This window comes from the organism of the source record quoted next, unplaced genomic scaffold (assembly GCF_019419815.1).
Source record: "Pyrus x bretschneideri cultivar Hongxiangsu unplaced genomic scaffold, Pyrus_bretschneideri_v1 Contig1, whole genome shotgun sequence".
Classification (NCBI taxonomy): Eukaryota; Viridiplantae; Streptophyta; class Magnoliopsida; order Rosales; family Rosaceae; genus Pyrus; species Pyrus x bretschneideri.
Genome location: NW_025999390.1, coordinates 16,771,524 through 16,796,763, shown reverse-complemented (window position 1 = coordinate 16,796,763; position 25,240 = coordinate 16,771,524). Strand labels below are relative to the sequence as shown.

Sequence of the window (25,240 nt, the reverse complement as noted above, 5' to 3'; positions counted from 1 at the left end):
TTTACTAATTAAACTAATCGATTTGCTCCAAAAGAGGATAAAAATACCTCATAAGAACAAGTTAAAAACACAAAGGAAGTACTTCCTTTACCAAATCCGCCGATTTGGAAGGTGGCCAAGAAAAGTTTAGCCAAAATGTGATTAAACTTCACATGGGGTTTAAAAGATATGTTCCACACTTAATCAAATAGTATATATTATAAACCTGCAGCTTGACAAAGAAACATCATTTTTCTTAAGTTTTATTTGTGTCCGTTTTTGGACCACTTCCACATATTTTTTTTTATCTCATTGGTGAATCAAAAAACCAAATTCTAGGCTGTAGAGTGACAAAGAGGATAGAACTTACCTGCAATGGAGATGCCATAATTCAAGTCAATCATGGACTGCCATGCGTTTTAACATTCCCACAAGGCAATGCCTTTTGGACTTGGGGTTACTGCTACAATAGTACCCCTGTTGCACGAAAGTCTTTCTCCACTGAAACTAGAATGCATGTTTAGGTAGGACTAGAGTGCATCAAATTTTATATAGTAGCTAGGAAAAAGATGTGATTTGATTCTTGTAAGTAACCACAATGTGGTCCTGCCACTTCCAGAAAACCAGGGAGAAGTTATTTAATGACATAAACATGCAGAAGATTTGAGCTAAGAAGTGGAAATGTCTTGGAAACAAATGCTTCAAGGATGCACACATACACATGTTTATAACAACAGTTGCTTCTTTTGTATCAATAAATATCAAGAAAGAAGTTGTTTGGAACACACAACTGGATTTTACAGCTCTACATTCATTTCCTAGGAAACTAAGACATCAGAAATTAACAAAGCAGGTATATCCAAATTCTCCTAACCAACACTGTTTTGCAATGATTTAAATTTAAGGAAAGAATTTCAAGATTTCAGTCAGTCAAGCAACCCACTACTAATAACACCGATATTATCCCAACCTAACCATCTGCACATCCCTGCAAGTGTCGAGTTTTATCACAAAAGACCTTGATACGATTAAGAGTAGAATGATTCAATATAAGCTTTCATTTATTCTGTCAAGTTTTCTATATAGGATTGCATTTTTCACTTAAAAAAAAGGCTTCACGCTGACATCTAAGAATTCTCAAAAGGTTAGAGGGTTCACTTCTTTTGACAATGTTTACTGATTCTTTCTACTTACGAAATCACACATGCTTATATAATATTTATATTAGATCATCGTACTTCCAATCATAAAAAAGTAAAAACTTGAAAGGGAAGCAAATTACCGTCCTTAGAGATCTATCTGTTCCTAGTTTCTGCTGCTTATTCTAAGCATATAAAGTTTTATAATATGCTATCCTTAAGTCTTGTCTGCCAACTTGCATCATCTCATTTGTATGAACTGTAATTCTTTGGTCTCATCTTCGCTAATCGCTTGACTTGGAGTACTATACTACCTTTATTCATATTTTACTTTCTACACTATTTGTTTTCTCTGCCTCCGGCTTTCCCTTTAAATTTCTTCGATTCCTTTCATCGCCCAAATTCGTTCTCTCTTAAATATCCTACCGAAACTTGGTTCTCGTCACTTCCAGCTCCACCCTACTAATCTTGCTCTAATATCTCATAAAAATGGCACCTAGCACGCTTTCTTCTCCACACTCCAATTCAACTTGGACAGCCAAACAAAACAAATCATTCGAAATCGCTCTGGCAACATATGATAGGGAAACCCCTGATCGTTGGCATAATATTGCCAGGGTTGTTGGAGGGACGACTGAGGAGGAAGTGAAGAGGCAGTATGAGATCCTTCTAGCGGACATCAACCGCATTGAGTCAGGCAAAGTTCCCCTTCCTAAGTACAGGAAAGTCGGAGAAAGCAGCATCAGCAGTGAAGAAAAGAGGTAATACACTTTTTTATCCTTATTACTTGACAAGATGAAGACTAGAATTACTGTTCGTAAGTCCTTAATTGACCATATATAGACCTTACGGTATTCATGTCCACGAGATATATAACCAACAAAATCAGTGAAGCTCACTTCTGTATTAAATCCCTACTCAAAATATAAATATAATAATTTCTGGTCATAAACCTCTCAGGCTACAATTTGATACTAACCTTCTCATTCTTCATTTTGCATTGCCCTCACTTTTCATAGGTGGAGTTGCACTATCAACATGCATTATTAACTCACTACCAATGATTTTGAATAGCATGAATATAATGTCAATTCCAGTACCTATTTCTCGATTTGATGAAGGTACATGACAATGACATTATTCAGCTACTCACTGCTTACCCCTCGCTCATATCATTTGTTCCTATACTCCCTCGCTCATATCATATGTTCCTAATGATAATTAATTTTCAGCACTAGAAAGCACTTAATTCAGAAAAAATTATAAGCATCCTGTATAATAACTTCCATTTACCTTCTACAGGCTAAAGGCCCTAAAGCTATAAAGGAGCCCTCCAGCAGTAGACACAGCACCAATTTCCTCTTGAAGTGGATCTAGCAAATTAGCAGTTAACCTATATCTCCACTCCCTTCCCATTCCCTCCTACTTTTTTCCCGTAACTTCTACATGCAGCATACTTTTCTTTGTCTTGTTTGCACATGTAACAAGTAAGAATCTCTGCAGATGCAATTGCTTATTTATTTATTTATTTATTTATAATCATCATTAATTAAAGAGAGCATGTATTACTATTAGCACATGATCATTAGCTCCAGTTGCACAAGGTGGGTTGGGATTAGGGGGCAGAAATCTTAGGTTAAAAATTAAAGAAAGGAAGCATTAAATAGCATATTACTATAATTGGCTAGTGGCTACCAAATCCTTAACTTAATACAATAAATTTTTGCTCAAAAAAATAAAAAAATACAATAAATTAGATTCACACGAAACACTAGTATCATAAGGGTGTAAATAACCGGTTAAATCAAATTCAATGCCATCCAACGAACGACTATTTGAGTCATCAAAAAGTTTGCTCCAGTCACTCACATTAGCATGGACAATTTCTAGCAAATGATTGAAATATGAAGTCAATATGAGACCCACATCAATGAAACTCCAACGCGTGAGTAATTGACGCTAGCATTTCAATGTCATTCGTCAAACTATTGTTTCAAACACAACCTATACAGATGCTAAAGATAAAGATATCAAATTTGTCTTACAGTACTCTTTTTTCTCTGCAACCCAGAAAATAGAAAAGCTTGCAAATTCTTCCTAATCTGTAGTGGTTTGCAAAGGCAGGGGCTTTTCTCCTTCGTTTGGTCCGCCGCCACTCTTTTCTCTGTAAAGTTTTGCCCTTTCAAACATCTGCTTTGGACCAAAACCCAAAAATCAAATTTATTTCCCAAATTGCCCAATCATTCACAAACAGGAATCTGCCATTGCAATGCAAACAAGAGAGAGCGAGTGTAAAATCGTACCTTCCGCACCGTCTCTTTCAAGCAAGTTCTGTGCTCATCTATGGAAGCATGAAGAAATTCATGAATGTGATCCCTCAAATTCGATACGAAGCTGCCGCTCCCGAAATTCTTCTTCCTGCTACAAGAACTCATCGGCGCCCTTAATTTCAAAATTAGGTAACCTGAAAACGACGTCGGTGCGGTTTTTGGAGCACAAAGGGGCTGAGCGGAAAGGTGGGAGAAGGTTAAAAAGGAGGTAAAGACTCCAAACTGACGCGGACTTGGGGCGGAATGTAAAGGCAGCAACGGATAAAAACGACGTCGTTTCTTCTGCAGGATAGGATATATTCGGTGGAAGATTCGAATTGAATCGGGCCAACATGAACCCGTTAGGCCCAAAACGCAAAATGCACAGTCATAGCCAATACTGTTGCAAATTCTTCGCTCTCCGAGAAAGCAGAAAGTGAAAACAGACAGACAAAGATGTCATTTCAGGTTCGTCGCTAAATCCCGAATAAATGACAATCCCCTTCGCCATTCTAGCTTGAACGGTTAGATTCGGTGTTTAAAGGAAGTGAAAATTAGCGGCAATTTCTGATCTTTTTTGCGACAGATAATACTCGGGTCGGCGTCGGCGGCGCGCCGGCAAATACTGGCGGAGATAGGAATATAGGATACGAGTTCTCATAGTTTAAACTACTCTAATCTAATCGGAGTTTTTCGTTAAAGTAAATAATATCGTGAGCTTTTTATTAAAGTGAATAATATGATTTTTCGTTAAAGTAAATAATATCAAGAGTTTTTTATTAAAGTTCTCATAGTTTAAACTACTCTAATCTAATCTGGATTCAGACTCGGCAAGTGTCATGACCACCTGAACCACCCATAAACTAATTTTTAGTTTTTTCTTTTTAAATAAGTGGGTTAATTTTTTTCTATGTGATTTTCTTCTTAAAAGAAGTCAATTTATTTTTCTGACTTTGATTTAGGTGTGCCTTGCTTTTATTTTTTGTTAGGCAGATGCCATTCTTTCAAGGCTCCAAAGTGAAGGACAATTGGATGGGGAAGGTCCCGCTACAATGTTGATTACTGCAGACACAGTAAGTGTTTAGAAGTAATATTTGTTCATTTTTCAACTTTTTGTTGGAAATCGAACTAACTTAATTAAGCACAATTTAGTCCTAATGCGGTATGATAACTCGAAACGTGATGCTTTCTCATCCTCATCCATTGTGAAAATCACACAATATTGCCTAAATGATAGAGGACCCATGTAACCATAACTCTCATTAATCCTATTCCTAATTTGTATTCTCACTCAAGAGCCGTAATTAGCACTCCAAAACAATGTGAAGTGCAAGACGACTATTTTGAAGTGACAATAAAAACTCTCTTTTCACTATCCAGAGAACATGTTACCGGTAAAAAACACCCGAAACGGTTTTGCTTTTTTAGTGAATATCTCTTGTGGGGAATGTGCTTTGCAGTTGAGGTTATATCTCACTGCAAAATCTTTATTGATTTTGAGGTTGTGGTGTGTGAAGCATGGAATTTTATCAAAGGTTTGCTTAAAAGGAAACTGTCCACCACTTTCCCTTTGTTAAAGTCTCAGATGGATGTGTAGTGGTCAAGTGTTTATGGATGGATTGCAGGCTATTCTGGTGGTCAAGCAGCAGTTATAGGATCTGTACTTAAAACCAACCTTAAAACTGGAAAAAGAAAGGCGTTTGGCGCAGAGCGGAGGTACTGGCCCTTTCACTGCTTAAGCTCATTCTTTAACTGTCCTGTCCTGAAGCAACCTTCTTGTCTTTCTTATTCGTTTGTTCAAGGTTTTACTAACAAAGAATACCGATAATTGTACTGTTTAATTTATGGTTGGGTTGGGAAGCATAGTGGCATGTATTTGATGATTTTATGATGCAGGTTTATTTTCATGTCATACCAGAGGAGGTGATCGACAGCCTGGTAAATTTTGGATACAAATTCACTTTAGGCACTTCGTTGTGAACTATTATTCTGTGTTGAATATGGTTCATGAGTCTGATGTTCGGCCAGATGGAGGAGGGAATTACGCTTAATGTTGCTGGTGGTTTGATGCTGGAACATCCATTGATTTCTCCGTTTGTAGAAGCAGTGGTTAGCTCTCTCTTATCTCTCTATTTCATGTCCGCTCTTGCTATTCGCTTGATGCATCTTTACAGACTCGTTGTCTTTATCTCTTTGTTTCTTCCTTTTCTTTCAGCCTTGTTCGCTTTGCTAATGGGTTCTAAATTTTCTTTCTTATTCCGAGATTGAACTCGCAACCAAACATGCTCGAGTTTTGGCCTGCATATGCCATTTTGTCGATCAAAGTAGTTTACCTCAGTTGCGTCTTGATCTGTCCATCCAAATTTGTTTGCAATGTGCTTCATTTGGTTTGCTGCAGATAGGGACGATTGACACGGTTATGGGATTGCCTACAGAACTCACAGAAAAACTCATTCAGGAAGCAGTCTAACTATTGTGGAGCAGTGATCCGGTTCTTATTCGAAACATGGCAGCTGCTGATGAATCTACAATTTCCGAAAACTCTTCACCCGGTCATTTTTTATATATCATTCTTCTCTTGAGTATCATGGTTAATTGTAAGTGAAAAAGCCCACCTCGAGTGCAAGTGTAAACGCTCTTTCCACCTCGAGTGCTAGTGTAAACGCTCTCTCAACTTTACTCAGTCAAAAGAAAACATACATTATTTCAGATAGTAATATCTTCTTTCAAAACAGAATAAGAATACGAGTATAAACTTTGAAACGAACAGTTTAATCGAATTTCTCATCAACAAAAATGCCGCTCTCAAGGCGTTAATTGTAACGTGATACAGTTTCAGATAGTGAAATTCTCATGGCTGACATACAACTATACAAATAATTTTCTTTACCTTCATTACGAATATTGCATTTACCAGTCAACCAAATAATACACATATTACAAACAAGATGCCTTAACTGGGGAAGTCATCTCTGTTACGAGTATTGTAGGGGCGTCCCAAGGATTGCTCTTCATGTCGAAAAGCAGCTGTAGCTCACGGAGAAAAGTGTTGTCACCCGTGAAGCTTTGAGCATTTTAGAGTATAAACAGAGCCAACTCGTGAGCCTTGGGGCTTTGAGAAGATAAACCCCCCTCACAAACCCTGTTCCCACTTTACCGGCGTCGTTTAATAAATCAGTTGGATCTTTTACTTCCTTTGCTTCTCCTTCCCGCCCTCGTTTCTGCAAATATTAGGATCCGAAAATACAACTGATTAGGAATTCTAGATAGCAAACGATTTTTTTAAAGCTTTCAATGTCGTTTTAGAATGCACATTTATTCAGTTAGAACGGATCCAATTATACCTTTGAACCATATCTCCCCCACGTTATGCCAACAGCATCACCACCCAGAGAATCATACCACAGCTTGAAGGTGTTGGGGTACTCTTTCTACATTCAAGACACAAGGATGTAAGCAAAGACGACAGTGACAAGAAACATAAAACTGAAAGCAATGGCGTAATGGTCAAAACTAAGGCATCACATAATACTTGCCTCTAGATCCCCAACAAAGCACCTCAGTGGATCAAAGTGTACCAATAGCTTATTTCGTAGTGCCTCCGAGTTTCCCTTCATGTCTCCAGGCAACAGAAATGGGTGGAAAACCTTGCTCGCATTCCCACGTGCCACATGTACCCCTGCGCCTGTGTAAATATGCTCATTAAAACTCTGCAGATATACTAAAATTTGAATATGGCATTGTTAGAAAAGGAGAGAGAACAACATAATGCTGAGGACATGCAAACATTGGGGTAAGATGGGAAGAGAAGATGTTGGGGGTAAGGTAATTTTTCTCTGTGGAGAAGAATAACCGCATCGTAATTGTTCAAAGGAGTTCGAAAAAGGCACTGCAAATCAAAAAGTAAACAATAATATTTTGCATATATCAAATATACATCAAGGTAAAACAATTCACGGATCACTATCAATAAAATTTATCAGGCTCACCTCCCATCTATAATTATCATTATGATCCTCCAAAATCAGTTTGGTCAACAAGTTTGCACTGCTTCCAGCATAAGCCATCAACCTTTTTAACTCCTACGTATTCAACAAGATCAAAATGTATAAGCAATACTAAATAACATATCTATAAAAGGAGTTGCTGCACTTGGATTTCTAGAGTGCCAGCAATCAAAAATTCTATGGGAGATTTTTCGTTTGAATGTTCTGTCGGCCAATGGTATCAACAAATCTTAATTTTTATTACAATCATCAAAATAACAAAAGAAAGTCCTCTATGTCCATAATTAACAATTTCATGGAACTGAGTTTCAAACTAATATTCTGACATGACTGAAGAAATGAGAATGCATTCTTATAGAAAAGGAATGCATTGAAATGCCAGTAAAATTAAAAAACCTGGATCGGCTCAGGGGAAAAGTATCACAGGCCTGATTACTAGAGGGAGCGTCAAGAATTTACTAAAGAAAATTAACAGTGTTGAAAAAGACACCAATTAAACTAACCATTGAGTTTAGTGAGAATCTGGTCCAGGCCTCGGATGCCTTGTCGTAAGTTGTAGCCATGAACATTGCTGGCTTTACACTTTGCACATTTTCATTAGTTTTTCTACTTGACATAAAATTCTCCTGAAATCGAAAGCCAAATAGTAGCAGTCAAGAAAATAATAAAATTGTAACCAAAAAAAGGAAATAATAAAATCAAGAAAGCAAAGAGATCGACATGGATCAGAGTTTATTACTTAGCTGAAGAACTTACATTTATCTCTTTCATATCTTTTGGAGTCAAATCATTGTTTATGTCAACAACTAGTACAGAAAAATTCCAGTCATAAACTGAAAGTAATCGCAGGAACCTGTTGACAGAATTACCATGAATATGAGAGCGTGAAATACACTATTAAAGTTTGACAATAATTATTGTGTGCATGTGAGTGTATGTGCTACATCATAGTGTATATCTAATTGCCAGTTAATTTGGAATTATGTAGCTTGATGTTAATAATTCAAAAGTGAAATCAAGCCATTTAGAGAATCTATCTTTTAAAGCAGAAGTGTCGGTGAGAACTATCAAAATGCCCTGGAAATGAGTTATATAAATATCAACCTCAAAAATCCAGTGATTCGTGAGAATGGAGCATTGAATGGTAAAGGCTTCAAAAAGACGTATGCAACCAATAGTTCAATTGCCTCCTCCCTCAAGCAAGCTGAAAACAGATGTGAAGCTACCCACCGCTTTGCAAGCCTTCACATGAAACTAAAAAAAGTTATATGCAGTAACAGATAAAACAATAAGAGATAAATGAGAATGCAAATGCTATAACTCACCTAACAACTGGCCCATATGCTGCGTAACAACCCTGTAATCCATTAATCATATGTTGACTCTGGAAATAAAGTTCTCTGTCTGTATTAGAGACCTGCTTCACTTGATCATTTCCATCTGTAGCCAGTAAGAAGTCGAAGGGGTCAGCATCAAAAGAAGACATCATCCTTCTCAAAAAGAGAAAAAGAATCTAACATCCCAGTGGTGAATATGTAATGATACATGAGTCAAGAGTTCTTACTTTCCCGTCTCAACAAAGTGAGGCCTCTCTCATGCCAAATTTTCAGGCGAAATGCATATCCAGAAACAAAAACATCCACATCATCCTCCATAGCTGTACACGTCATCCCCCAATTATTCTGGAGACTGCCATATGATAGTATCATCAGATAACTGTTCAATAGAAAGTAAAATCAAATTGAGAATTAGTAATCCCAGTTTGCCCACCTCTCTCCAATCTTGAGAAGGAAGGCAGATTTAGTTTTCTCAATTGCTACATCATCCATTGGCCAGTTTCCAGAACCTTCCAACTAAATTAGATTAAGTAATAAGGCTTCATTAACTGACCGAAAAATAATAAACAAAAAAGTAATTAACGGTTATTGGGTATTGTGACGTGCCTGGATCATAACTTCCAGCGGATGAATGCAGGAAGGAGTGAACCTATGTAGTCTTACAAAAGCACCCTTATCATTAGCAAGCTGATGAGATTCAGGTGGGAAGACAGATGAAAACTGGAAAGCTGCATATTGGGGAACAGGGTGATGGAAAATCCATTTGAAAATCAAATTATATTATCATTTCAAAAGAAATTACTAATGAGTAGTGACTTTTACAAGTCCTATGACTGTTATTACTTTTTTCTGGAAAAAAAAAAAAAAGGTTTCAAATTTACCCCAACACTTTACAGCATAATGTGTGTGTGTGTGTGTGCTTATTTGTAGTGAAAGAAACCTTAATCTAACCCTTTCAAAACTTTTGACGAGTTATACAGAGAAGGAAATGGGATAAGATAATGAGTGCGTTCAAGAAAAAAAACTTCAAAGTAAAATTATGAAAACAAGAGGATCGATTTTAATAATCACAACATTTAACAACAAACTGATCTAAGAAAAATGCAGCAGAGCTTAAAAACTTTCTTATCCCAAACAAACAGAATATCACAATCCACAAATCTCATAATATAATAGTGAAAAAACAACGGATAATCAAATATTTGGAATTGACAATTGAAGCTGGGCATTTAAAATTGATTTTTCCAGCCATGCAATTATACCTGAATCAAGGGGCTGCACAGTAGAAACCTTCAGTGGAATGTCTTCAAGAAGCCGCAAGCGCTTCGATAGAATTTCAAATTCCCCAAGCAAATTCCCAGAAGATGATATAGGAACTGAAAGAGTTGAAATGTTACCATAAAGCAAAAAATAAAACAAAGATGAGAATTATATTGAAATCACATAGAAAGACAGTAACGAATTATTCTAGTTTACCTCCAGCACCATATAGCAAAGAGAAATCAAGTTGATCCACGATGTGCATTATATTCCCTTTTGATACAGAAAGATGTTGCTGAAGCACATACTCGGAAATCCTTTTTAAGATAATATGTCTTCTCCATTGCTCACTTTCCCAAACTAAGGATGTGCAAACAGTGTCAACATTTTAGTCATCCTGACAATTGATTTTGGCAAGAGCAAGGAAAGCACGTAAATGATACTGATACAACTAAGGTCAAGTAAAAAAGAAGGAAAAAAGCCAAAACAAATGACTAACCTGTGCTTTCGGCAATTTTAACATCTTTAAATCTCCTGAGCTCTGACTTTCCCCCCCAGAACTTGCGGAATTTGAGAGCCTACACAGAACATAGTAAATTACATGCATCAAAAGAAGAATCAACATATGATTCCAAACAGGTACTCATATACCACCTCTTTATTATCAGCATCTGGACCAATATCAACAAGCCTAAAAGCTTTCTCTAAAGAGCTCACGGTAATTCCAATAAGCAATGGTTCTGCATTCAGGGTTGACAATCCCTGGAGTCACAAGTCAAATTTAAACAAATTGATCTGCTACATAAACATATGTTTGATAAAATATGATAAAGTAAAACACTTGATGACGTACATTTTTTATGATGTGGTCTGATAACATATTTCTCCAGGTAACACGTACATTCTTCACTCTGTCACTCAACCCTTGAATTAAAACACTCTGCACCTTCTGCTCATACAATCTCCAACATTCATCATCAAAGCAAAATCCTGATGTATAAACTACACTGTTCCCCTTTAAGTTCAACCTAAAAGAGCAAACATGTAAACAAAACGGGTAAATCAAACCACAAGCAGGAAAGAAAAGAAGGTATAATGCAATACCACATTCAATGCTGACGCAAGGTCATTGTACACACAAAAGACAACTTCAATAAGAACCATACTATATCTAATATATATACACCTTATGATGTGGTCATATTTTACAGGATAGTCCACCGTGGTCGTAAAAATTTCTTCAAATCCACCATCTCTACATTTGTCTATGCATGCTAGTGTCAAGCCAGACTCATCTTGGAGCTGCAAGGAAGAGAAATGCATTATTTTTAAGAGGTTAATTGAGTGTGCACCACTTACCATTATTAAGGGGCAATATTTAAATGCCAATTAGTACCTCGAGGAATCCAGCCCTTGTCATCTGGAAGGCCAAATTAAAGTTTGTAGATGGACTACACATAACAACTGGAAATGATTCTATAAGTGGCAACCTTTTCTGCAATCCCAGAGACCATGGTTAACTAACATCAGTAAAATGCAATAGAGGGGAGAGCATTCTGAACAATCCCAGAAATCATGGTTAACTAACATCAATAAAATGCAACAGAGGGAAAGCATCTCGTACAAGTTCAAAATAGACACTGAAGTAATATCCAAGCAACAAGGGATACTTGTAACGATAATTGCACAGCTTCATTCCAAATAAAAAATAAAAAAAAAAGCACTTTCTCAAATTACTACCACTGATTAGAGACATAAACAAACTTCTCAATGAGCACATAGTTTTTCAAGTCTCAAGGCTGACTATAATAATGGATAATGGCTAATGTGAAGTTCATATATAAGAAATACATAGTCATTTCATCTCGCTACCCATGTTGTCTTTCTCTTTCATAGACTTTCTTAGGTAATCATCAAAGGAAAACAGATAGAGTCTTAAAACAAGAAAACCAAGAATGACTCTAGAATGTGGACAGTAATGACAAAAGGCTAGTGAAAAACATAATTGATGGCGTTAAGATCCAGTAAACAGCAGACCTCCTTTAGTATAGCATTTTGGTCTTTCGGTGTAAAGTAGAGCCCATGTTTCCAAAGTTCTGAATTCGCTGCACATGCAATGGCAATTGTGTGTATAATCATTATCACGGTTCTGTATTTGTGATTAAAATTAGTTTTAGATCAAGATTTCCTTGTATAAAAAACGAACAAAATCCTGTAAAATTAAAGGGGCTGCTATTGGCACTCCAAAAAGTCATCCTGCACTCCTCCCTTGGGAAATAAATAAGAGAGGGAGGAGAGCATGATGACTTTTTTTAGTGATAAATGCTAATAACAATATTCACATTAAATAGCATGTCTGATAAATACGCTTATATAAATGGCAGGTGACATTATATAGTTTGCAGCAGATGGCTTCCTTTTTCTGTTTCAAGCTCAACAGTAAATGTAATAAAACCATTCAATTTTCATCAATCCCCACTATTAAATAGATTGTGATAAGGGATAAAAGTCCATGTAAGTCAAAATGGGACATGCGTAAGATAAACCTGAATCTACAACTAGGTTTGATGTCATTTAAGTAAGTCTCTTGTGGCCAAGGAAAAAAGAATCATACCAAGGAAGCTCAAAGTAAAAGTGCATTGTCGTCATTGACTTTTTAAAACAATTCCTATCATCTAGGTATGACAGTATGACAGAGATTAGATATCCACTCAAGCAATCATAAGCATATATCGGTGCCCTCCGACGAGCCCAGACCTACATCAATAAGAAAAACCATTGTCACACAGCTATTGCATTAGTACTTTTTAAGTGGCCATGGAATGCTGGCCTTATACCTTCAGCAAAAATAATGCCTCTTGTAATTCCTTCCATCCAAGGAAAGTTTTCTTGAGAATTTCTTCAGTTTCTTCCATAAGCATGTCTTCCAAAATACTACTATTGTACTTCGGAGTAGCCTGTGGAATGCCCCCTTCAAAAATAGTTAAAAAGATATATAAGCATCTGAAAATTGAAAACATCACCAAATAGCTCAAAAGCACTAACGTATGTTACCTTGATTTAAAGCATGAACATTATTCCGTTCTAGGTGCAACTTTGGAATGCTGAAAAGGGTGTAGGAATTATCCTTAAGCAAAACCCAGGGACTTCAGCAAGTTTTATGGCTGCAAAACCAATTTATTTGTAATTCAAAAGTCGCATTTACCAGGCACTAAAGAAACAAATACATTCGCTTTTTCAAGTTGATGGAAGAAAAACAGAATTTGAAAACGCTGCTACAGGAAACCAACCTGGATAGACAATCAATACAGGTTTCCGGGCTTCATTCTGTAAGGTGGACCATTCAACCATGTAAACTAATGAAGATGACTTCAAAAACCTTTTAATTACACAAAGGTACAGGCACCTTTTCGCCGGTAATTCAAATAGTCCTTCTCATGGAAACACTCCTGAAACAGCGAAATTCAATTTTTAGAAGGAAAAGAAAATGATTTATGTTATTCTAAGATCTAACATTTAATTGGCATCAATAATACAACAAGAAACGCATTTTTCTTCTGATTATCGAAACAACAACATTATTACAATTACAAAATTAGCAATTCAAATACCTTGGGCATTTGAACAAGAAGGTCCACATTGACCTCAGGTTTTACAATGCACTGTATGGCATAGCTCCCACCAATTTCAATAGAATTCGGCTTCTTAAACGTGAATTCGACCTTGTCAGCTTCTATGTCTCTGATGAATCCTGGAGCTTCGTTTGCCCGGTTTTCAATCCAACCACCACCAGTGAGTTCAAGGTAAATGGTAAAGCAAAATTTCATCAGAAAATAAAACGTAAAATCCCACTTCTTAAATTTTTTAAAAATTCCAAAAATTCGGGTTAAAATGAAAGATTATATAAGCAACTAATCAGAGGTTTAAGAATCCGACTGCCGAATGTTAGTCTGTGGAAAGAAAACGAACATTGAACCCTTCTGGGATTTTGTCCATGGCGTCTTTGATGGCTGAATCGGTGTCGTCCACGGCCTTGGTGAATGCAGGGGAATAGTCGCGCTGGACCTACTTCAAGAGCTCCCCAATCTTCAGGTCCATTGAGTTCGTCAGCGTAGCGGGCTCCATTGTTCTTCGTCGGCTTTGGCTCTGCTTTGTGAGCTGAAACAGGGTTGTTTTGGTGACCGATAAAGCTTCTGGTAATTTAGGGTTTAGGGTTTAGAGGAAGAGCTAGCGGGAGAAGACAGGAGTACATAGAATGTGAACAAGACGTTAGCCATAGCCGGCCCAAATTATTTTCTGGGCTAAATTCTTGGCCAAAGCCCAACTATTATTCTTCTCTCCTAAGCCCATAAGCCCAACTATTATTCTTCTCTCCTCGTCCTTTTCCCCCGGGTTGGAGTTTCTGTGTAGTCATGGAAATAGACCTAGGACATGAGTAAACATGCACACGCAGAGTGGACCTCGTTGAGAAAAAAACAAAAAAAAAATAGTTAAAAGGATGATACAATGCATTACAAAAAAAATTAGTGTGACGGTCGCGTTTTCGGGGTAGTATTGATAAATAAATACACAAATCAAAATGTCATTTGCAATTATAAATTTCATTTGGATTAAATTAAAGGGTAAATTACAAAAAACTACCTCAATTATTGGGCCATTAACAGTTTCATATCTCGACTTTAAAAAGTTTCAATGTTACACCTTATCTTTCAAATTTGTTGCAATGTCACATCTTCCGTCAGTTGACTGTCAGTTCCTCAGTTAAATGCTGACGTAGCGTGTGACGTGGCACACTTTCTATTAAAAATTTAATAAAATAATATTAAAAACTTAAAACAAAATCATTTAATATTTTTTAAATATTAAAATATAATTAATTAAAAAAAAAAACCCCTCACCCCCTGCAACCCAGAAAGAAAGAAGAAGAACCACCCCATTTTCTCCTCACCCCCTGCAACCCAGAAAGAAAGAAAGAAAGAAGAAGAAGAAGAAAAAATAAAAAAAAATAAAAAAACCCAATTCGTTTTCCCCCCGCACCCACCATCGCACCTGCACCCACCCTCCGTCCACACCCACCTTCGTACTCGCACCCACCCTCCCTCCCTCTACACCCACCCTTTTCCCTCCTCTACACACCACACTCCTTAAATCCACACCCATTCCCCCCATTTTCTCCGTGCCCAATTTCTCCACTCGTGGAATCGACGGAAGATGGGATCTGTCGGGAAAGATGAAGATGGTTTTTTTTTTTTTTTTTTTTTTTTTCTGGGTTGCAGGTAGTGGGTGCGGAGGAGGAGGGAAGGGGAAGACAGGAGGGGGAAGAAAAGGGTGGGTTGTAGGGAAGGGGGTCGGGGAAGATGAACTTGGGTTGCAGAGGGTGGGGGGAAGACGAACTTGGTTTTTTTTTTTTTTTTTTTTCCTTCTTCTTCTTCTTTCTTTCTTTCTTTCTTTCTTTCTGGGCTGCAGGGGGTGAAGGGAGAATGGGGTGTGGGAAGACGAACTTGGGGCTTTTTTTTTTTTTTTTTCTTCTTCTTCTTTCTTTTTGGGTTGCAGGGGGTGAGGGGTTTTTTTTTAAATTAATTATTATTTTAATATTTAAAAAATATTAAATGATTTTTTTTTAAGTTTTTAATATTATTTTATTAATTTTTTAATAGAAAGTGTGCCACGTTACACGCCACGTTAGCATTTAACTGAAGAACTGACAGTCAACTAACGGAAGGTATGACATTGCAACAAATTCGCAAGATAAGGTATGACATTGAAATTTTTTGAAGACAAGGTATGAAACTGTTAATAACCCAATAGTTGAGGTAGTTTTTTTGTAATTTACCCTAGATTAAACTATGGGATGTTACATTACAATCATGATGCAACCATTGACTAGAAGAGACGTGAAACCTCCTAATTGGAATAGTATTACATATACAGTCAAATTTATGTCATATCAACGACATTGTCTTCTTTTTGAGAATACGAAATTGTCTTCTTAGTTATATTATAACACGTGACTTTGTAAAATTAGGTTGTTAAATCAAAACTTGCTAGCAGTAAATGTGAAGTCAATTGACATACTAGACCATCTTCAAATGAGATGCCAAATCAGGTAGAATGTCAACTAATCACTTTTGATAGTAAATATTGCTTCAATTGAACAGTTTTTTAGCTAACCTGGAATGACAGCAAGACCTTTAGCATCAATTTTGATGCTACATTTATTTCTATTTTATTTATTTTTAATTGGTGGGGCCCATCATCCACTACAAGATAAAGCTTTAAAAATAATTTTACTATTTATTTTATTTTAAATTGGGCCCTATATTATAGTAAAATAATTGGAATATAAAGAAATTTGACATCATTCTTCAAAATGCCACATTAACCATCAATTAGGAATTTGACCAAAAAAATAAAAAAATTTGACATACCCATTGGAGATGCTCTTTAGCTACGACAGTGATTTGAGAAATTTTATTCAGACCCATTTATCTTCTTTTTACACCAATTTTTCATATTTTAACTTGAAGTTCCGAATGTGCCTAACGATTCTCTTTCTACACCCAAAATGAAAAAAACAAAAATTAAAAATTAAAATTCTAGCACTAGGAAACTCCGGCCACCTCATCTCTCTATACGCCAACGACCCCCAATTTTTACCCCTCTCCAACCCCCTCCCCCCTTGTGACCTCCGCTACCACGCACAATGAAAACCCCAACGATCTCAGCCATCACTCACTCTAACTTGTCACAAGTGAAGATGTTAAGGAACTTGAGAGTGAGTCAACAAGAGTGTAGACTTGGTTAATTTCTCCCATACAAAATGCAAGAACTGCTCCAACATAGACCTTTATTTGCATTTGTACCAATACTTAATAGCTTGTAGGCAAATGCATAATTCATGGGATGACTCTGAATAAACCTTTCATTGGTTACAACTATTTTAGGGTTTTATTGGGATTAGTTGATTAATCCTTTTTCTTATCAAATCTTGTTCAAATGATAGTCAATAATTTTCCGCGATTGAGTTTTAATGTTTATATGTTTTAGGATTACCACATGATTTGAAGTTTTGAACTTATAATTTTTAATTTCTAATCCTACTTCTAGTAAAGCGTTAGATTCGACCAGTCAATAGTTTCAAAGAATTCGGGGATGTTAGAAGGACTGTGTGGAAGAGGGAGCCGTTGTGTGTGATAGGGAAGGTGGGGGTGGAGGGTTGGGGAGGGGTAGAAATTGAGGGTGGTTGGGATTTGGAGAGATGGGATGGTCGGAGTTTTCTAATGCTGAAATTTTATTTTTATTTTCTGTTTTTTTTTTCATTTTGGGTGTAAAGCGAGAATTGTTGAACACATTCAGAATTTTAAGATAAAAAATAGAGATTATATTTATACACCCTAATTTACTTCTCTCACACCTTTTTAATTTTTTAACATTTTCTACACACCACTAACACTTGATAAAAAAAATATTAAAAAATTAAAAAGGTGTGAGAGAAGTAATTTGGGGTGTGTGAATCTAATCTCCTTAAAAAATAATAAATTAAATGTAAAAAGAGAATAAATGAGTCTGAATAAAATTTCTTTAGTAATTTCTATTATCCTCCTTCTACCTTTTGCACTATCCTTTTAATTTTGTCTCATGTTATATTAGATGTGTAAGTACTATTGAAATGCCTAACAACAAGTATTACTAGTTGAAAATTAGGCTAAGCAGTGAATAAGCAGAATATAAAATAATACTTTATTAACTGAAAATATTGAAAGTGACAAGAAGGCTACATAACCCGTAAAGACTACATTTTGACTAACTTACCTCTCAAACTACCTTACAAGCTATATTTATAGCGATATAAACCTAAGAAACCCTAATGCGTTAATGCCAAAAATACCCTAATACAATATAAATCAAATCTCTAATTAATTTCTAAAATAAACCTAATAAAACATTACTTTCATTCTGACACATCCCGACTCGGAATGTCCACTTGGGCTCCGAATCAAGCTGTGCTGGCCAACACCTGAAAGTTGACGAAGCCATAAAGTGTAGTGTAGTGGAAAATGTGAATAAATTTAAACCTGAAAGTGCCTAAATATAAAAGTGCGCTGTGAGTAGGAATGAACCTATGTCACAACAGAAAGTGAGTTGACTTGTCAAGTCGATCAGTAACCATCGAACATCATCATATTCTCCACATGTACGAGAAACCTCGTATCGGGAGTTTATGATGATCTTTCCCAACTTTATTCATATACAGGAAGTGATTATACCACTCAAATAATTTCTTGATAATTTGGACATAACGTCAAATCAATGTTTGTGAACTCCAGCTGGAATGGGATAGGAAAGGCTGGAAATGTTTAAGGGTAAATATATCTTTTACTTCGGTGAACAGTAATTACGTTTACACAACCAGGGTAATACACGATAGTGCAATCGTAGGTGTTGATTTGGTTCTTCCATCCTCGCTATCAAAAATTTTAGCTTATCTCAAATGAAGATGTATTTAAGAAATCTAAGGTTGGTAAAGATTATGGACACGTTTCTCCACAGAGAAGTGTCATCCGGTTTTCAAGCAAAGATGATAACTGCTAACTTTAAGTCATGGGTAAGATGGTTCATTTCGAACGGTTCTACACGTTGGGAAATATAAGCAATACTCTGCAATGCTACCTCTACACAGCCGAAACATCCAAAGAACACGTCATCATGGATTTCGAAATGATTGATGTCATAAAGGCATAAAACAAAGGTGAGGTGAGACAATAGTTGAGTTGTCAGAAACTTTATTCATAATCAACATCACAACTAATCTAACTGTCCTTGGTTGTTAAGTGAGGAAAAACACTATAGCCGAAAAATCGCTAACAAATTATTGATGAAATCAACAAGACCAAGGATGTATCGAATTTCACAACCTTTTTGGGAAATGAAAAGAATATCGTCCACTAAGAGCACGTCTCCCAAGAAACGTACCCATTTAAACAAGGCCAACATTTGTGGAAATTTGGTATAAAGGTGATTGCCGATATTTAGAGAATTTAATCTCGTTGCTGGGATAAGTGGGAAAACTATCAGTAAGACCACTACGAATTCGTTAGGTTATGGAAGAAAACTCAGACTCAAAAAGTTGGTCGAGTAGACCATCAATTCGAAGTATGGGTATTAACGGTTTTAATCATCACCCGATTAGGTTGCTAAAATCTAGGTATGATCTTAAGGTTCAGTATTTCGCCTTCATGGATAGGTTTAAGTTCCCTAGATAAAATGTTTGGTTGGATAAATTCCTAATCGGTAAGCTTTTGTAACTAAGTTTTCTCAATGATGTAGGCCTTGTTCGAAAAGTCACAAGGAAAACTGATGTAGTACGAGATAGTGGATTGTTGGTGTACTTCACTTCACCATTTGGTGATAATCTAGGTAAGATTTTGGAATATGACGCCTAGATGTATGTCCTCGAAACATACCATACTACTTCCCAACTCTACGACACGAATTAAAAGGTCTTCACAGTTTTCTCGATACTTAATTCACTATGACAATGGGAAATTAACTCGCACTTCGATTCTACTGTCTACATGTAAAAGTGATTAAAAAGGTGGCTAGTCGAAGAGGTTTTGTTTACCTAGACAAGTGATAAGGTAAAAATAACCATGAGTTTATTGTCCTAATACAAAGTTTGCTCCTAAGTTTCTTCGGCTCATGTAGTCACTGTTAATCGGTCCATTAGTCGCACCGCTAATTAACGCACATATGTTATTTTGATATTGTTCGCTACCTTGAAGCTGTGAACCAGTGTTCTGGCATAAGGGTATCACTCTTAGATACTAGTACATGTGTCCGGTGTCAGGAATCATACCGCCTGAATATTGGTTAACGGTTCATGGATATTGGACAGTATCGTCAATTAGTAGCGCCACCATAGGTTGATTACAAATTAGAGTCCGCTTGGGTGGATGGTTTCAGACAATTGTTAAGGAACTGGTCTGGTGAGGTGGTTTAATTAATTTACGGAAAATACTTACTACTTCGGGGATTTCTACTGACAGTAGGTATAACAACTCATACACCTGTGCATACGCTGGTCGAATTGATGAGTACATCACCAAAAAAAATTCGGGAAACTAGTATTGGTTAGAACGTCTTAAGACCAGAAAAAGGAATTTGCTATTAATCTTCTTTAGAACGAACTTAAACGAAAGTCGATCTTCCTCTCGAAGATCCGAAATGATAACTAGTGCGTTTAAGAAGATTAGTGTTATCGGGGACCAAAAGTGGTTGTCCCCCAGAAGTTCTTCTTTCGAGTACTACCCCTTTAGCACCACATTGTCATTTGGGACATTTCTGGAAATTTTGACGAAAACTAGAACTTAGTAGGAATTCTGATAGGTGGAATACTATGAGTACTGCCAAGGAATCAAAACTATTCTTGGTTTCCTATCTCAAAAGGTTTGGTAATGATGACTGGAGAATAGTGATGGGATTGATCGGTAAATCTTTGGTGGCACACTTTTATCGATACGTTAGGCCTATTTCAGGGCCATCAACTCATTCCAAAATGGAATTTTCCTTGGCAACAAGGTTCTTTGTTTAAATCCAAAGGCGGTCCCCAAAATGTTCTTTTAAAAGGTCGATAAGTCGAATAAGTCACTCAAAACCTAGAAGAAGATAACACATTTTTCGTACTTGACGAGGTGGCAAGTTTCAAAATTAGGCTCAAGAATCGAAAATTCTTACATCACGCATGTGATGAACGCAATATTGCACAAACTTATGCTCTGATACCAAACTAACACATCTTGATTCGGAATGTCCACTTGAACTTTGAATCGAGCTGTGCTGGCCGACACCTGGAAGGTGACAAAGCCATAATGTGTAGTGTAGTGGAAAATGTGAATAAATTTAAACATGAAAGTGCCTAAATATAAAAGTGCACTATGAGTGGGAATGAACCTATGTCACACTTGATGTCAGAACATAAGTACAGTACAGTAAGATAGAGTGAGAATTATACCATCGAAGGTAGTCGTCTACACCAAGATTTGCCAAGAATCCTCGTCGACATGTAAGTTCAGCAATAAAACCTGGAGGGGCGAAAAACAAGGGTAAGTGGACCTAGAAACAAATCTTTGTAAAACCTTTTCCCAAAAAAAAAAAAAAAAAAGCTCTCGCTGTAAAACATAATAACCTCTGCTCTAAAACAAGTATAGTTTCCAAAATATGCATACTACGTATAGTAAGAAAATACTTACCGTAGTATGCAAAATCCCAAGAATTCATTACAGCACAATACCTCAAAAATAAGGGCATGACATCCATAATCACAAAATCTCACATAAGTAACATATCATATCGGATGCTCATCGACACATGCTGACACACGAGTTCATGCAGAAGTATTCTAGCATGAACATGACTGGTTGTAACAATGATATATGCTCTAGTACTACAATCACATGAAGACTGACGTTATGCGCAGCACATAAGAGTCGGAGTTGCCTATGACAACCTGTACAACATGACTGGCACCTACTATGGATCCAAAGTGAGCGTACGGTGCAATGTGCACATACACGTGAAAGACTGGCCCTAGCCCAGGCAAGTACCAACACCAGTGTAGCAAACGATGAGCAAATAACATCAACATAGTCATGCCACAACCATTCAACAATTCTAATCAATATCGTACTATTCATGACCATAAATATAATCAAGGCATCTCCTTATAGTAAGCTTACTTATGCATCCTGTATGATTATTTCATCATTTCCCAACAATAAGGTATTTCTTATAAACATTAATTTAATCATGGCAATCACATAAAGAATTTATTAATGCTTGTACATATGGAAACTACCCTATATATATTATATATAAAGAAAATACCCACTCACAGATCATGTCGCCGAGTCAAACCTGTCTTGTAGTATCGAGAGTCTTTGCGATCCATTTTGCCTAGAAAAGAAACCATTTAGGTAAATATAACATCTTGATGAAATTATGCATTTTTGTATAAAGTATGGATAATAAAGGAGCTATCCTACAACGGTCGAATTTCAGAAAACGGGCGACGGATTTGGAATTAGTTCGTTGAAATATGCTAAGAAGGGTCCACAACACTACACAAGTGAATCTGGAACATCCGTCCATGGATTTCCGATCTGTAACTTCGCAAAGTCCACACTATGCTTCTAGAAGAACATAAAACTTCTTTACGATCCAACGGTGGGATCTTCGCCAATCGCAAATTCAAGTGACGGGCAAAGTTGGATTTTACAAACTTTAGAAATTCAATTTAGGAAGATCCATAATTCAGATTGCCAATCCGTAAGTTCCTAATATCCACAAATATTACGTACTATCATGCATTAAAGTTTGGTGCCGATCCAACGGTCGGATCGTCCATTCATGTAATAACCAAGTGGCGGCCAACTAGGTGGTCTACTACGAAACTATACTAAAACATTAGGATTTCACTAAATGGATGCAATTATGGAATCGGAGCATCAAATTAGCCTAGGATGGTCAGGCAAGGTTTCGGCCCACCCGTCGTCGCACGCGATGGTCGGCCACCTCGACTCGCCAAAAAAATCAACTATTTCCAAAAATTACCAAATTTCACATAAATGAATATCTCAATGAGTAGAGCAAGTTTTATACCTTTGACCAAGTTCAATTTGGCCAGGAAAAGCTCCAATTTCCCTCAAACTCATCAAAAACACTAGAAATGGGTGGCTTTAATTCAACTTCTCCGGTGCTCCGCCGCCTCCAAGGTTGTTTGGGGTTTGTTCCTGGGCTCAAGGAAAGTCTAATGGTGGTGTAGATGAAGGGAATTTCATTCAAAATTGGCGGATTGCCATTAAGAACCTCATGATGTCATCGCCGTTGTACACCACGAAACGAGCCTAATCCTGTCGAATCTTTAATGATCAATGAAGGAGGAGTGGTGTGGTGATGTTTGCAGGTGTTGAAGAGTCCTGAATTACCAGAAAAATAACAGAGATCGTCAAAAAAAGGCTCGGGGAGGTCTGGTTCGAAGGCTGGGTCACGGTTTAGAAATGGGTGAAAGGAAAAGGGTCTTGGTTATGTGCCTCTCCACTCCTTCCTTTCCCTCCCTATTCTCCTTCCTGATTTGCCCTTTCTCCTTTTCTTTTCTCCCCATTTGCCCAACCTCCCTCTTTTTTCCCTCATGTTCTCTCTTATGATTCGTCCATCTTCCATTCTTTTTTCTCCTTTCCCTTCTTCTGATTAGGCAAACCCTTCTTCACCCTCTCTCTTTTCTTTTCTTTTATCCCCAACCACTCATGTGGCTTCCTTCCACCAAGACAAGGCTCCCACAAATCTAGAGTCTTCCAAATTCATTGCAAAATGACTATTTTGCCCCTACATTTGTTCATTTATAACTCTTTCGTTATAACTCCAAATTGCGTTCCTTTTGCGCCCACGTGTTCGTATCGTCGAGTACTTTGAGAATTCGCAAAAAGAATAGCTTGTACACGTCACAAAAGACGGGCAACAAAAGTCAAACATCCTCGCCTCTAAGGGCATTTTCGTAAATCACTCTTTTAAAATGTATAAAATCGTGAAATTAGGGTTGGGTTGTCACACATTCTTTCTTATCAATGGACAGGGATATTGTAACTCAAATTTGAGGCACTTTCCAATTTTAGGAAGAGACACGCCTCCAAACAACGAACTAATTGGTCTATTCGTAAGTAATTTAAACACTTCATCTATCTATTGTTTCAATTTTAAACAGATGGTTGATAAAATAAGCATAAAACTTTATTTTTTGTCAAACGAAAATTAGCATAAAGCTTTCATTGAATGATATTTAGCACGGGATAATTAAAACATGTAGGCCTTGTTTGATTGTCGAACTAGATTGAAATTGATAAACTTCTCCCATCTAATCCAAACAAGTTGCTCACATTATTTTCTTCTTTTTTTTTTCTTTTCTTTAATTTATCTTAATATAGTAACTTATCAATTTCATTCCAATATTCAACCCAACGAGGCTACATTTGTTCCTCATCAGTCATCCCCACGTCCAGTTTCTTGACTTGTAGCTAGACTGATATATTAGATATATTTTCTGCAGTAGCAACTTATAGAAAACTGAACCCATTCAAAGCTGTAACACAAGAGGAATATCGACCATGTGATAAAGCTACAAAAATTTACAACATACAAACAAAGATAAAAATGGAATTACACAAATCCATGTACTTTGTTTTTCATTTTTTAAATTTATTTTCCCTCTGTTGATAATACGAATTTAAGCCTGACAGTATATGTATATTTATATACTAGTTTGACCAGCAGAAACCCTCCATGTCGTCACCCGTGAGACTTCTATAAACTGCATGGCGATCGGCATGCATGATCAAAACATTCCATCTGCCCATTAAATTCACAGATTGGAAGTTCACAAACAATACAATTTCAATTATTTGGTACAAAGAAATTATTTACTAGAAGAAATAAAATTAAGGGACCAAACTATGCAGAAATATCTGAAGTTTTGAACGGTCAGAACATGATCAGAAAAAGACAAATCATGTTCATGTTCTGAACGGAACCCACAGTAGTGTCCGGTCCAAGTCGAAACACAGTGATATAACAATCGCCATTGGACAATCAGATGCATCAATCCCAGTTAAAAAGTTAACACACTACAAGAAAAATGAGCTTTGGGTACAAAATAAAGGGCACAATTGAGAATTTTGTGTCAATTTGACCACCAAAAAGCTTAAACAATTCCCATTCCATAGAGGGCACCATCTATTGTGCCCAATGTTAAAAAAAGCAGACACAAAACAGTAATGGGCACGGAAATCGTGTCGAGTGGGATCACATGACAACTTTTTTACTGAAAATGGGCACAAAAAATATTTTGTGTCTATAAAAATTATTTGTCAAAGGCACTATATGTTCTCTCTCGTTTGTCTTTACCTCCACTAGCACACCAATAATTAAAATTTATAAAATTGTGGTAAATAATGGTATGAAGCTGTTTATTACCGTGCAATATTTTAGTCTCAAAATAAGTTAGCAATAATGTTGTTCAAATTTGTTTTTCCCGAAAGCTGAACCTCAGATCTCTCACTTACAAGTAAAGAAGAATACCACTACACCATAGTACTAAGTGGCATGTTTTAGATTTACAAAGGATCATTTCCAGGTGCAATGAATGTTTGTTAGATTCGTAT

The 25,240-nt window shown here is 36.7% G+C and overlaps 1 protein-coding gene, 1 long non-coding RNA gene and 2 pseudogenes across 2 annotated transcripts; 2 read left to right on the top strand and 2 right to left on the bottom strand.

Moving 5' to 3' along the window:
• Positions 1 to 1,603: 1,603 nt before the first annotated feature.
• Positions 1,604 to 2,862, top strand: LOC103960834 (protein RADIALIS-like 4). The gene is made up of 2 exons (XM_009373324.3): positions 1,604 to 1,879; positions 2,421 to 2,862. Exons 1-2 carry the CDS (start codon positions 1,608 to 1,610, stop codon positions 2,440 to 2,442), a joined length of 294 nt encoding a protein of 97 aa, XP_009371599.1. The 5' UTR covers positions 1,604 to 1,607; the 3' UTR covers positions 2,443 to 2,862.
• A 202-nt stretch (positions 2,863 to 3,064) lies between these two features.
• On the bottom strand, positions 3,065 to 3,890 carry LOC103960833. The gene is made up of 2 exons (XR_001954315.2): positions 3,422 to 3,890; positions 3,065 to 3,308 (listed from the first exon to the last, which is right to left on the bottom strand). It is a non-coding gene; the product is annotated as an uncharacterized LOC103960833 (long non-coding RNA).
• Positions 3,891 to 4,479: 589 nt separating this feature from the next.
• Positions 4,480 to 6,051, top strand: LOC103960867 (annotated as a pseudogene).
• Positions 6,052 to 6,178: 127 nt separating this feature from the next.
• Positions 6,179 to 14,332, bottom strand: LOC103960835 (annotated as a pseudogene).
• Between the last annotated feature and the right edge of the window lie 10,908 nt (positions 14,333 to 25,240).

Coding starts and splice junctions, on each gene's coding strand:
- LOC103960834 (XM_009373324.3), top strand. CDS start 1,608: ATGGCACCTAGCACGCTTTCTTCTCCACACTCCAATTCAACTTGGACA. Junction 1,880..2,420: donor ATCAGCAGTGAAGAAAAGAG/GTAATACACTTT, acceptor TACCTTCTACAG/GCTAAAGGCCCTAAAGCTAT.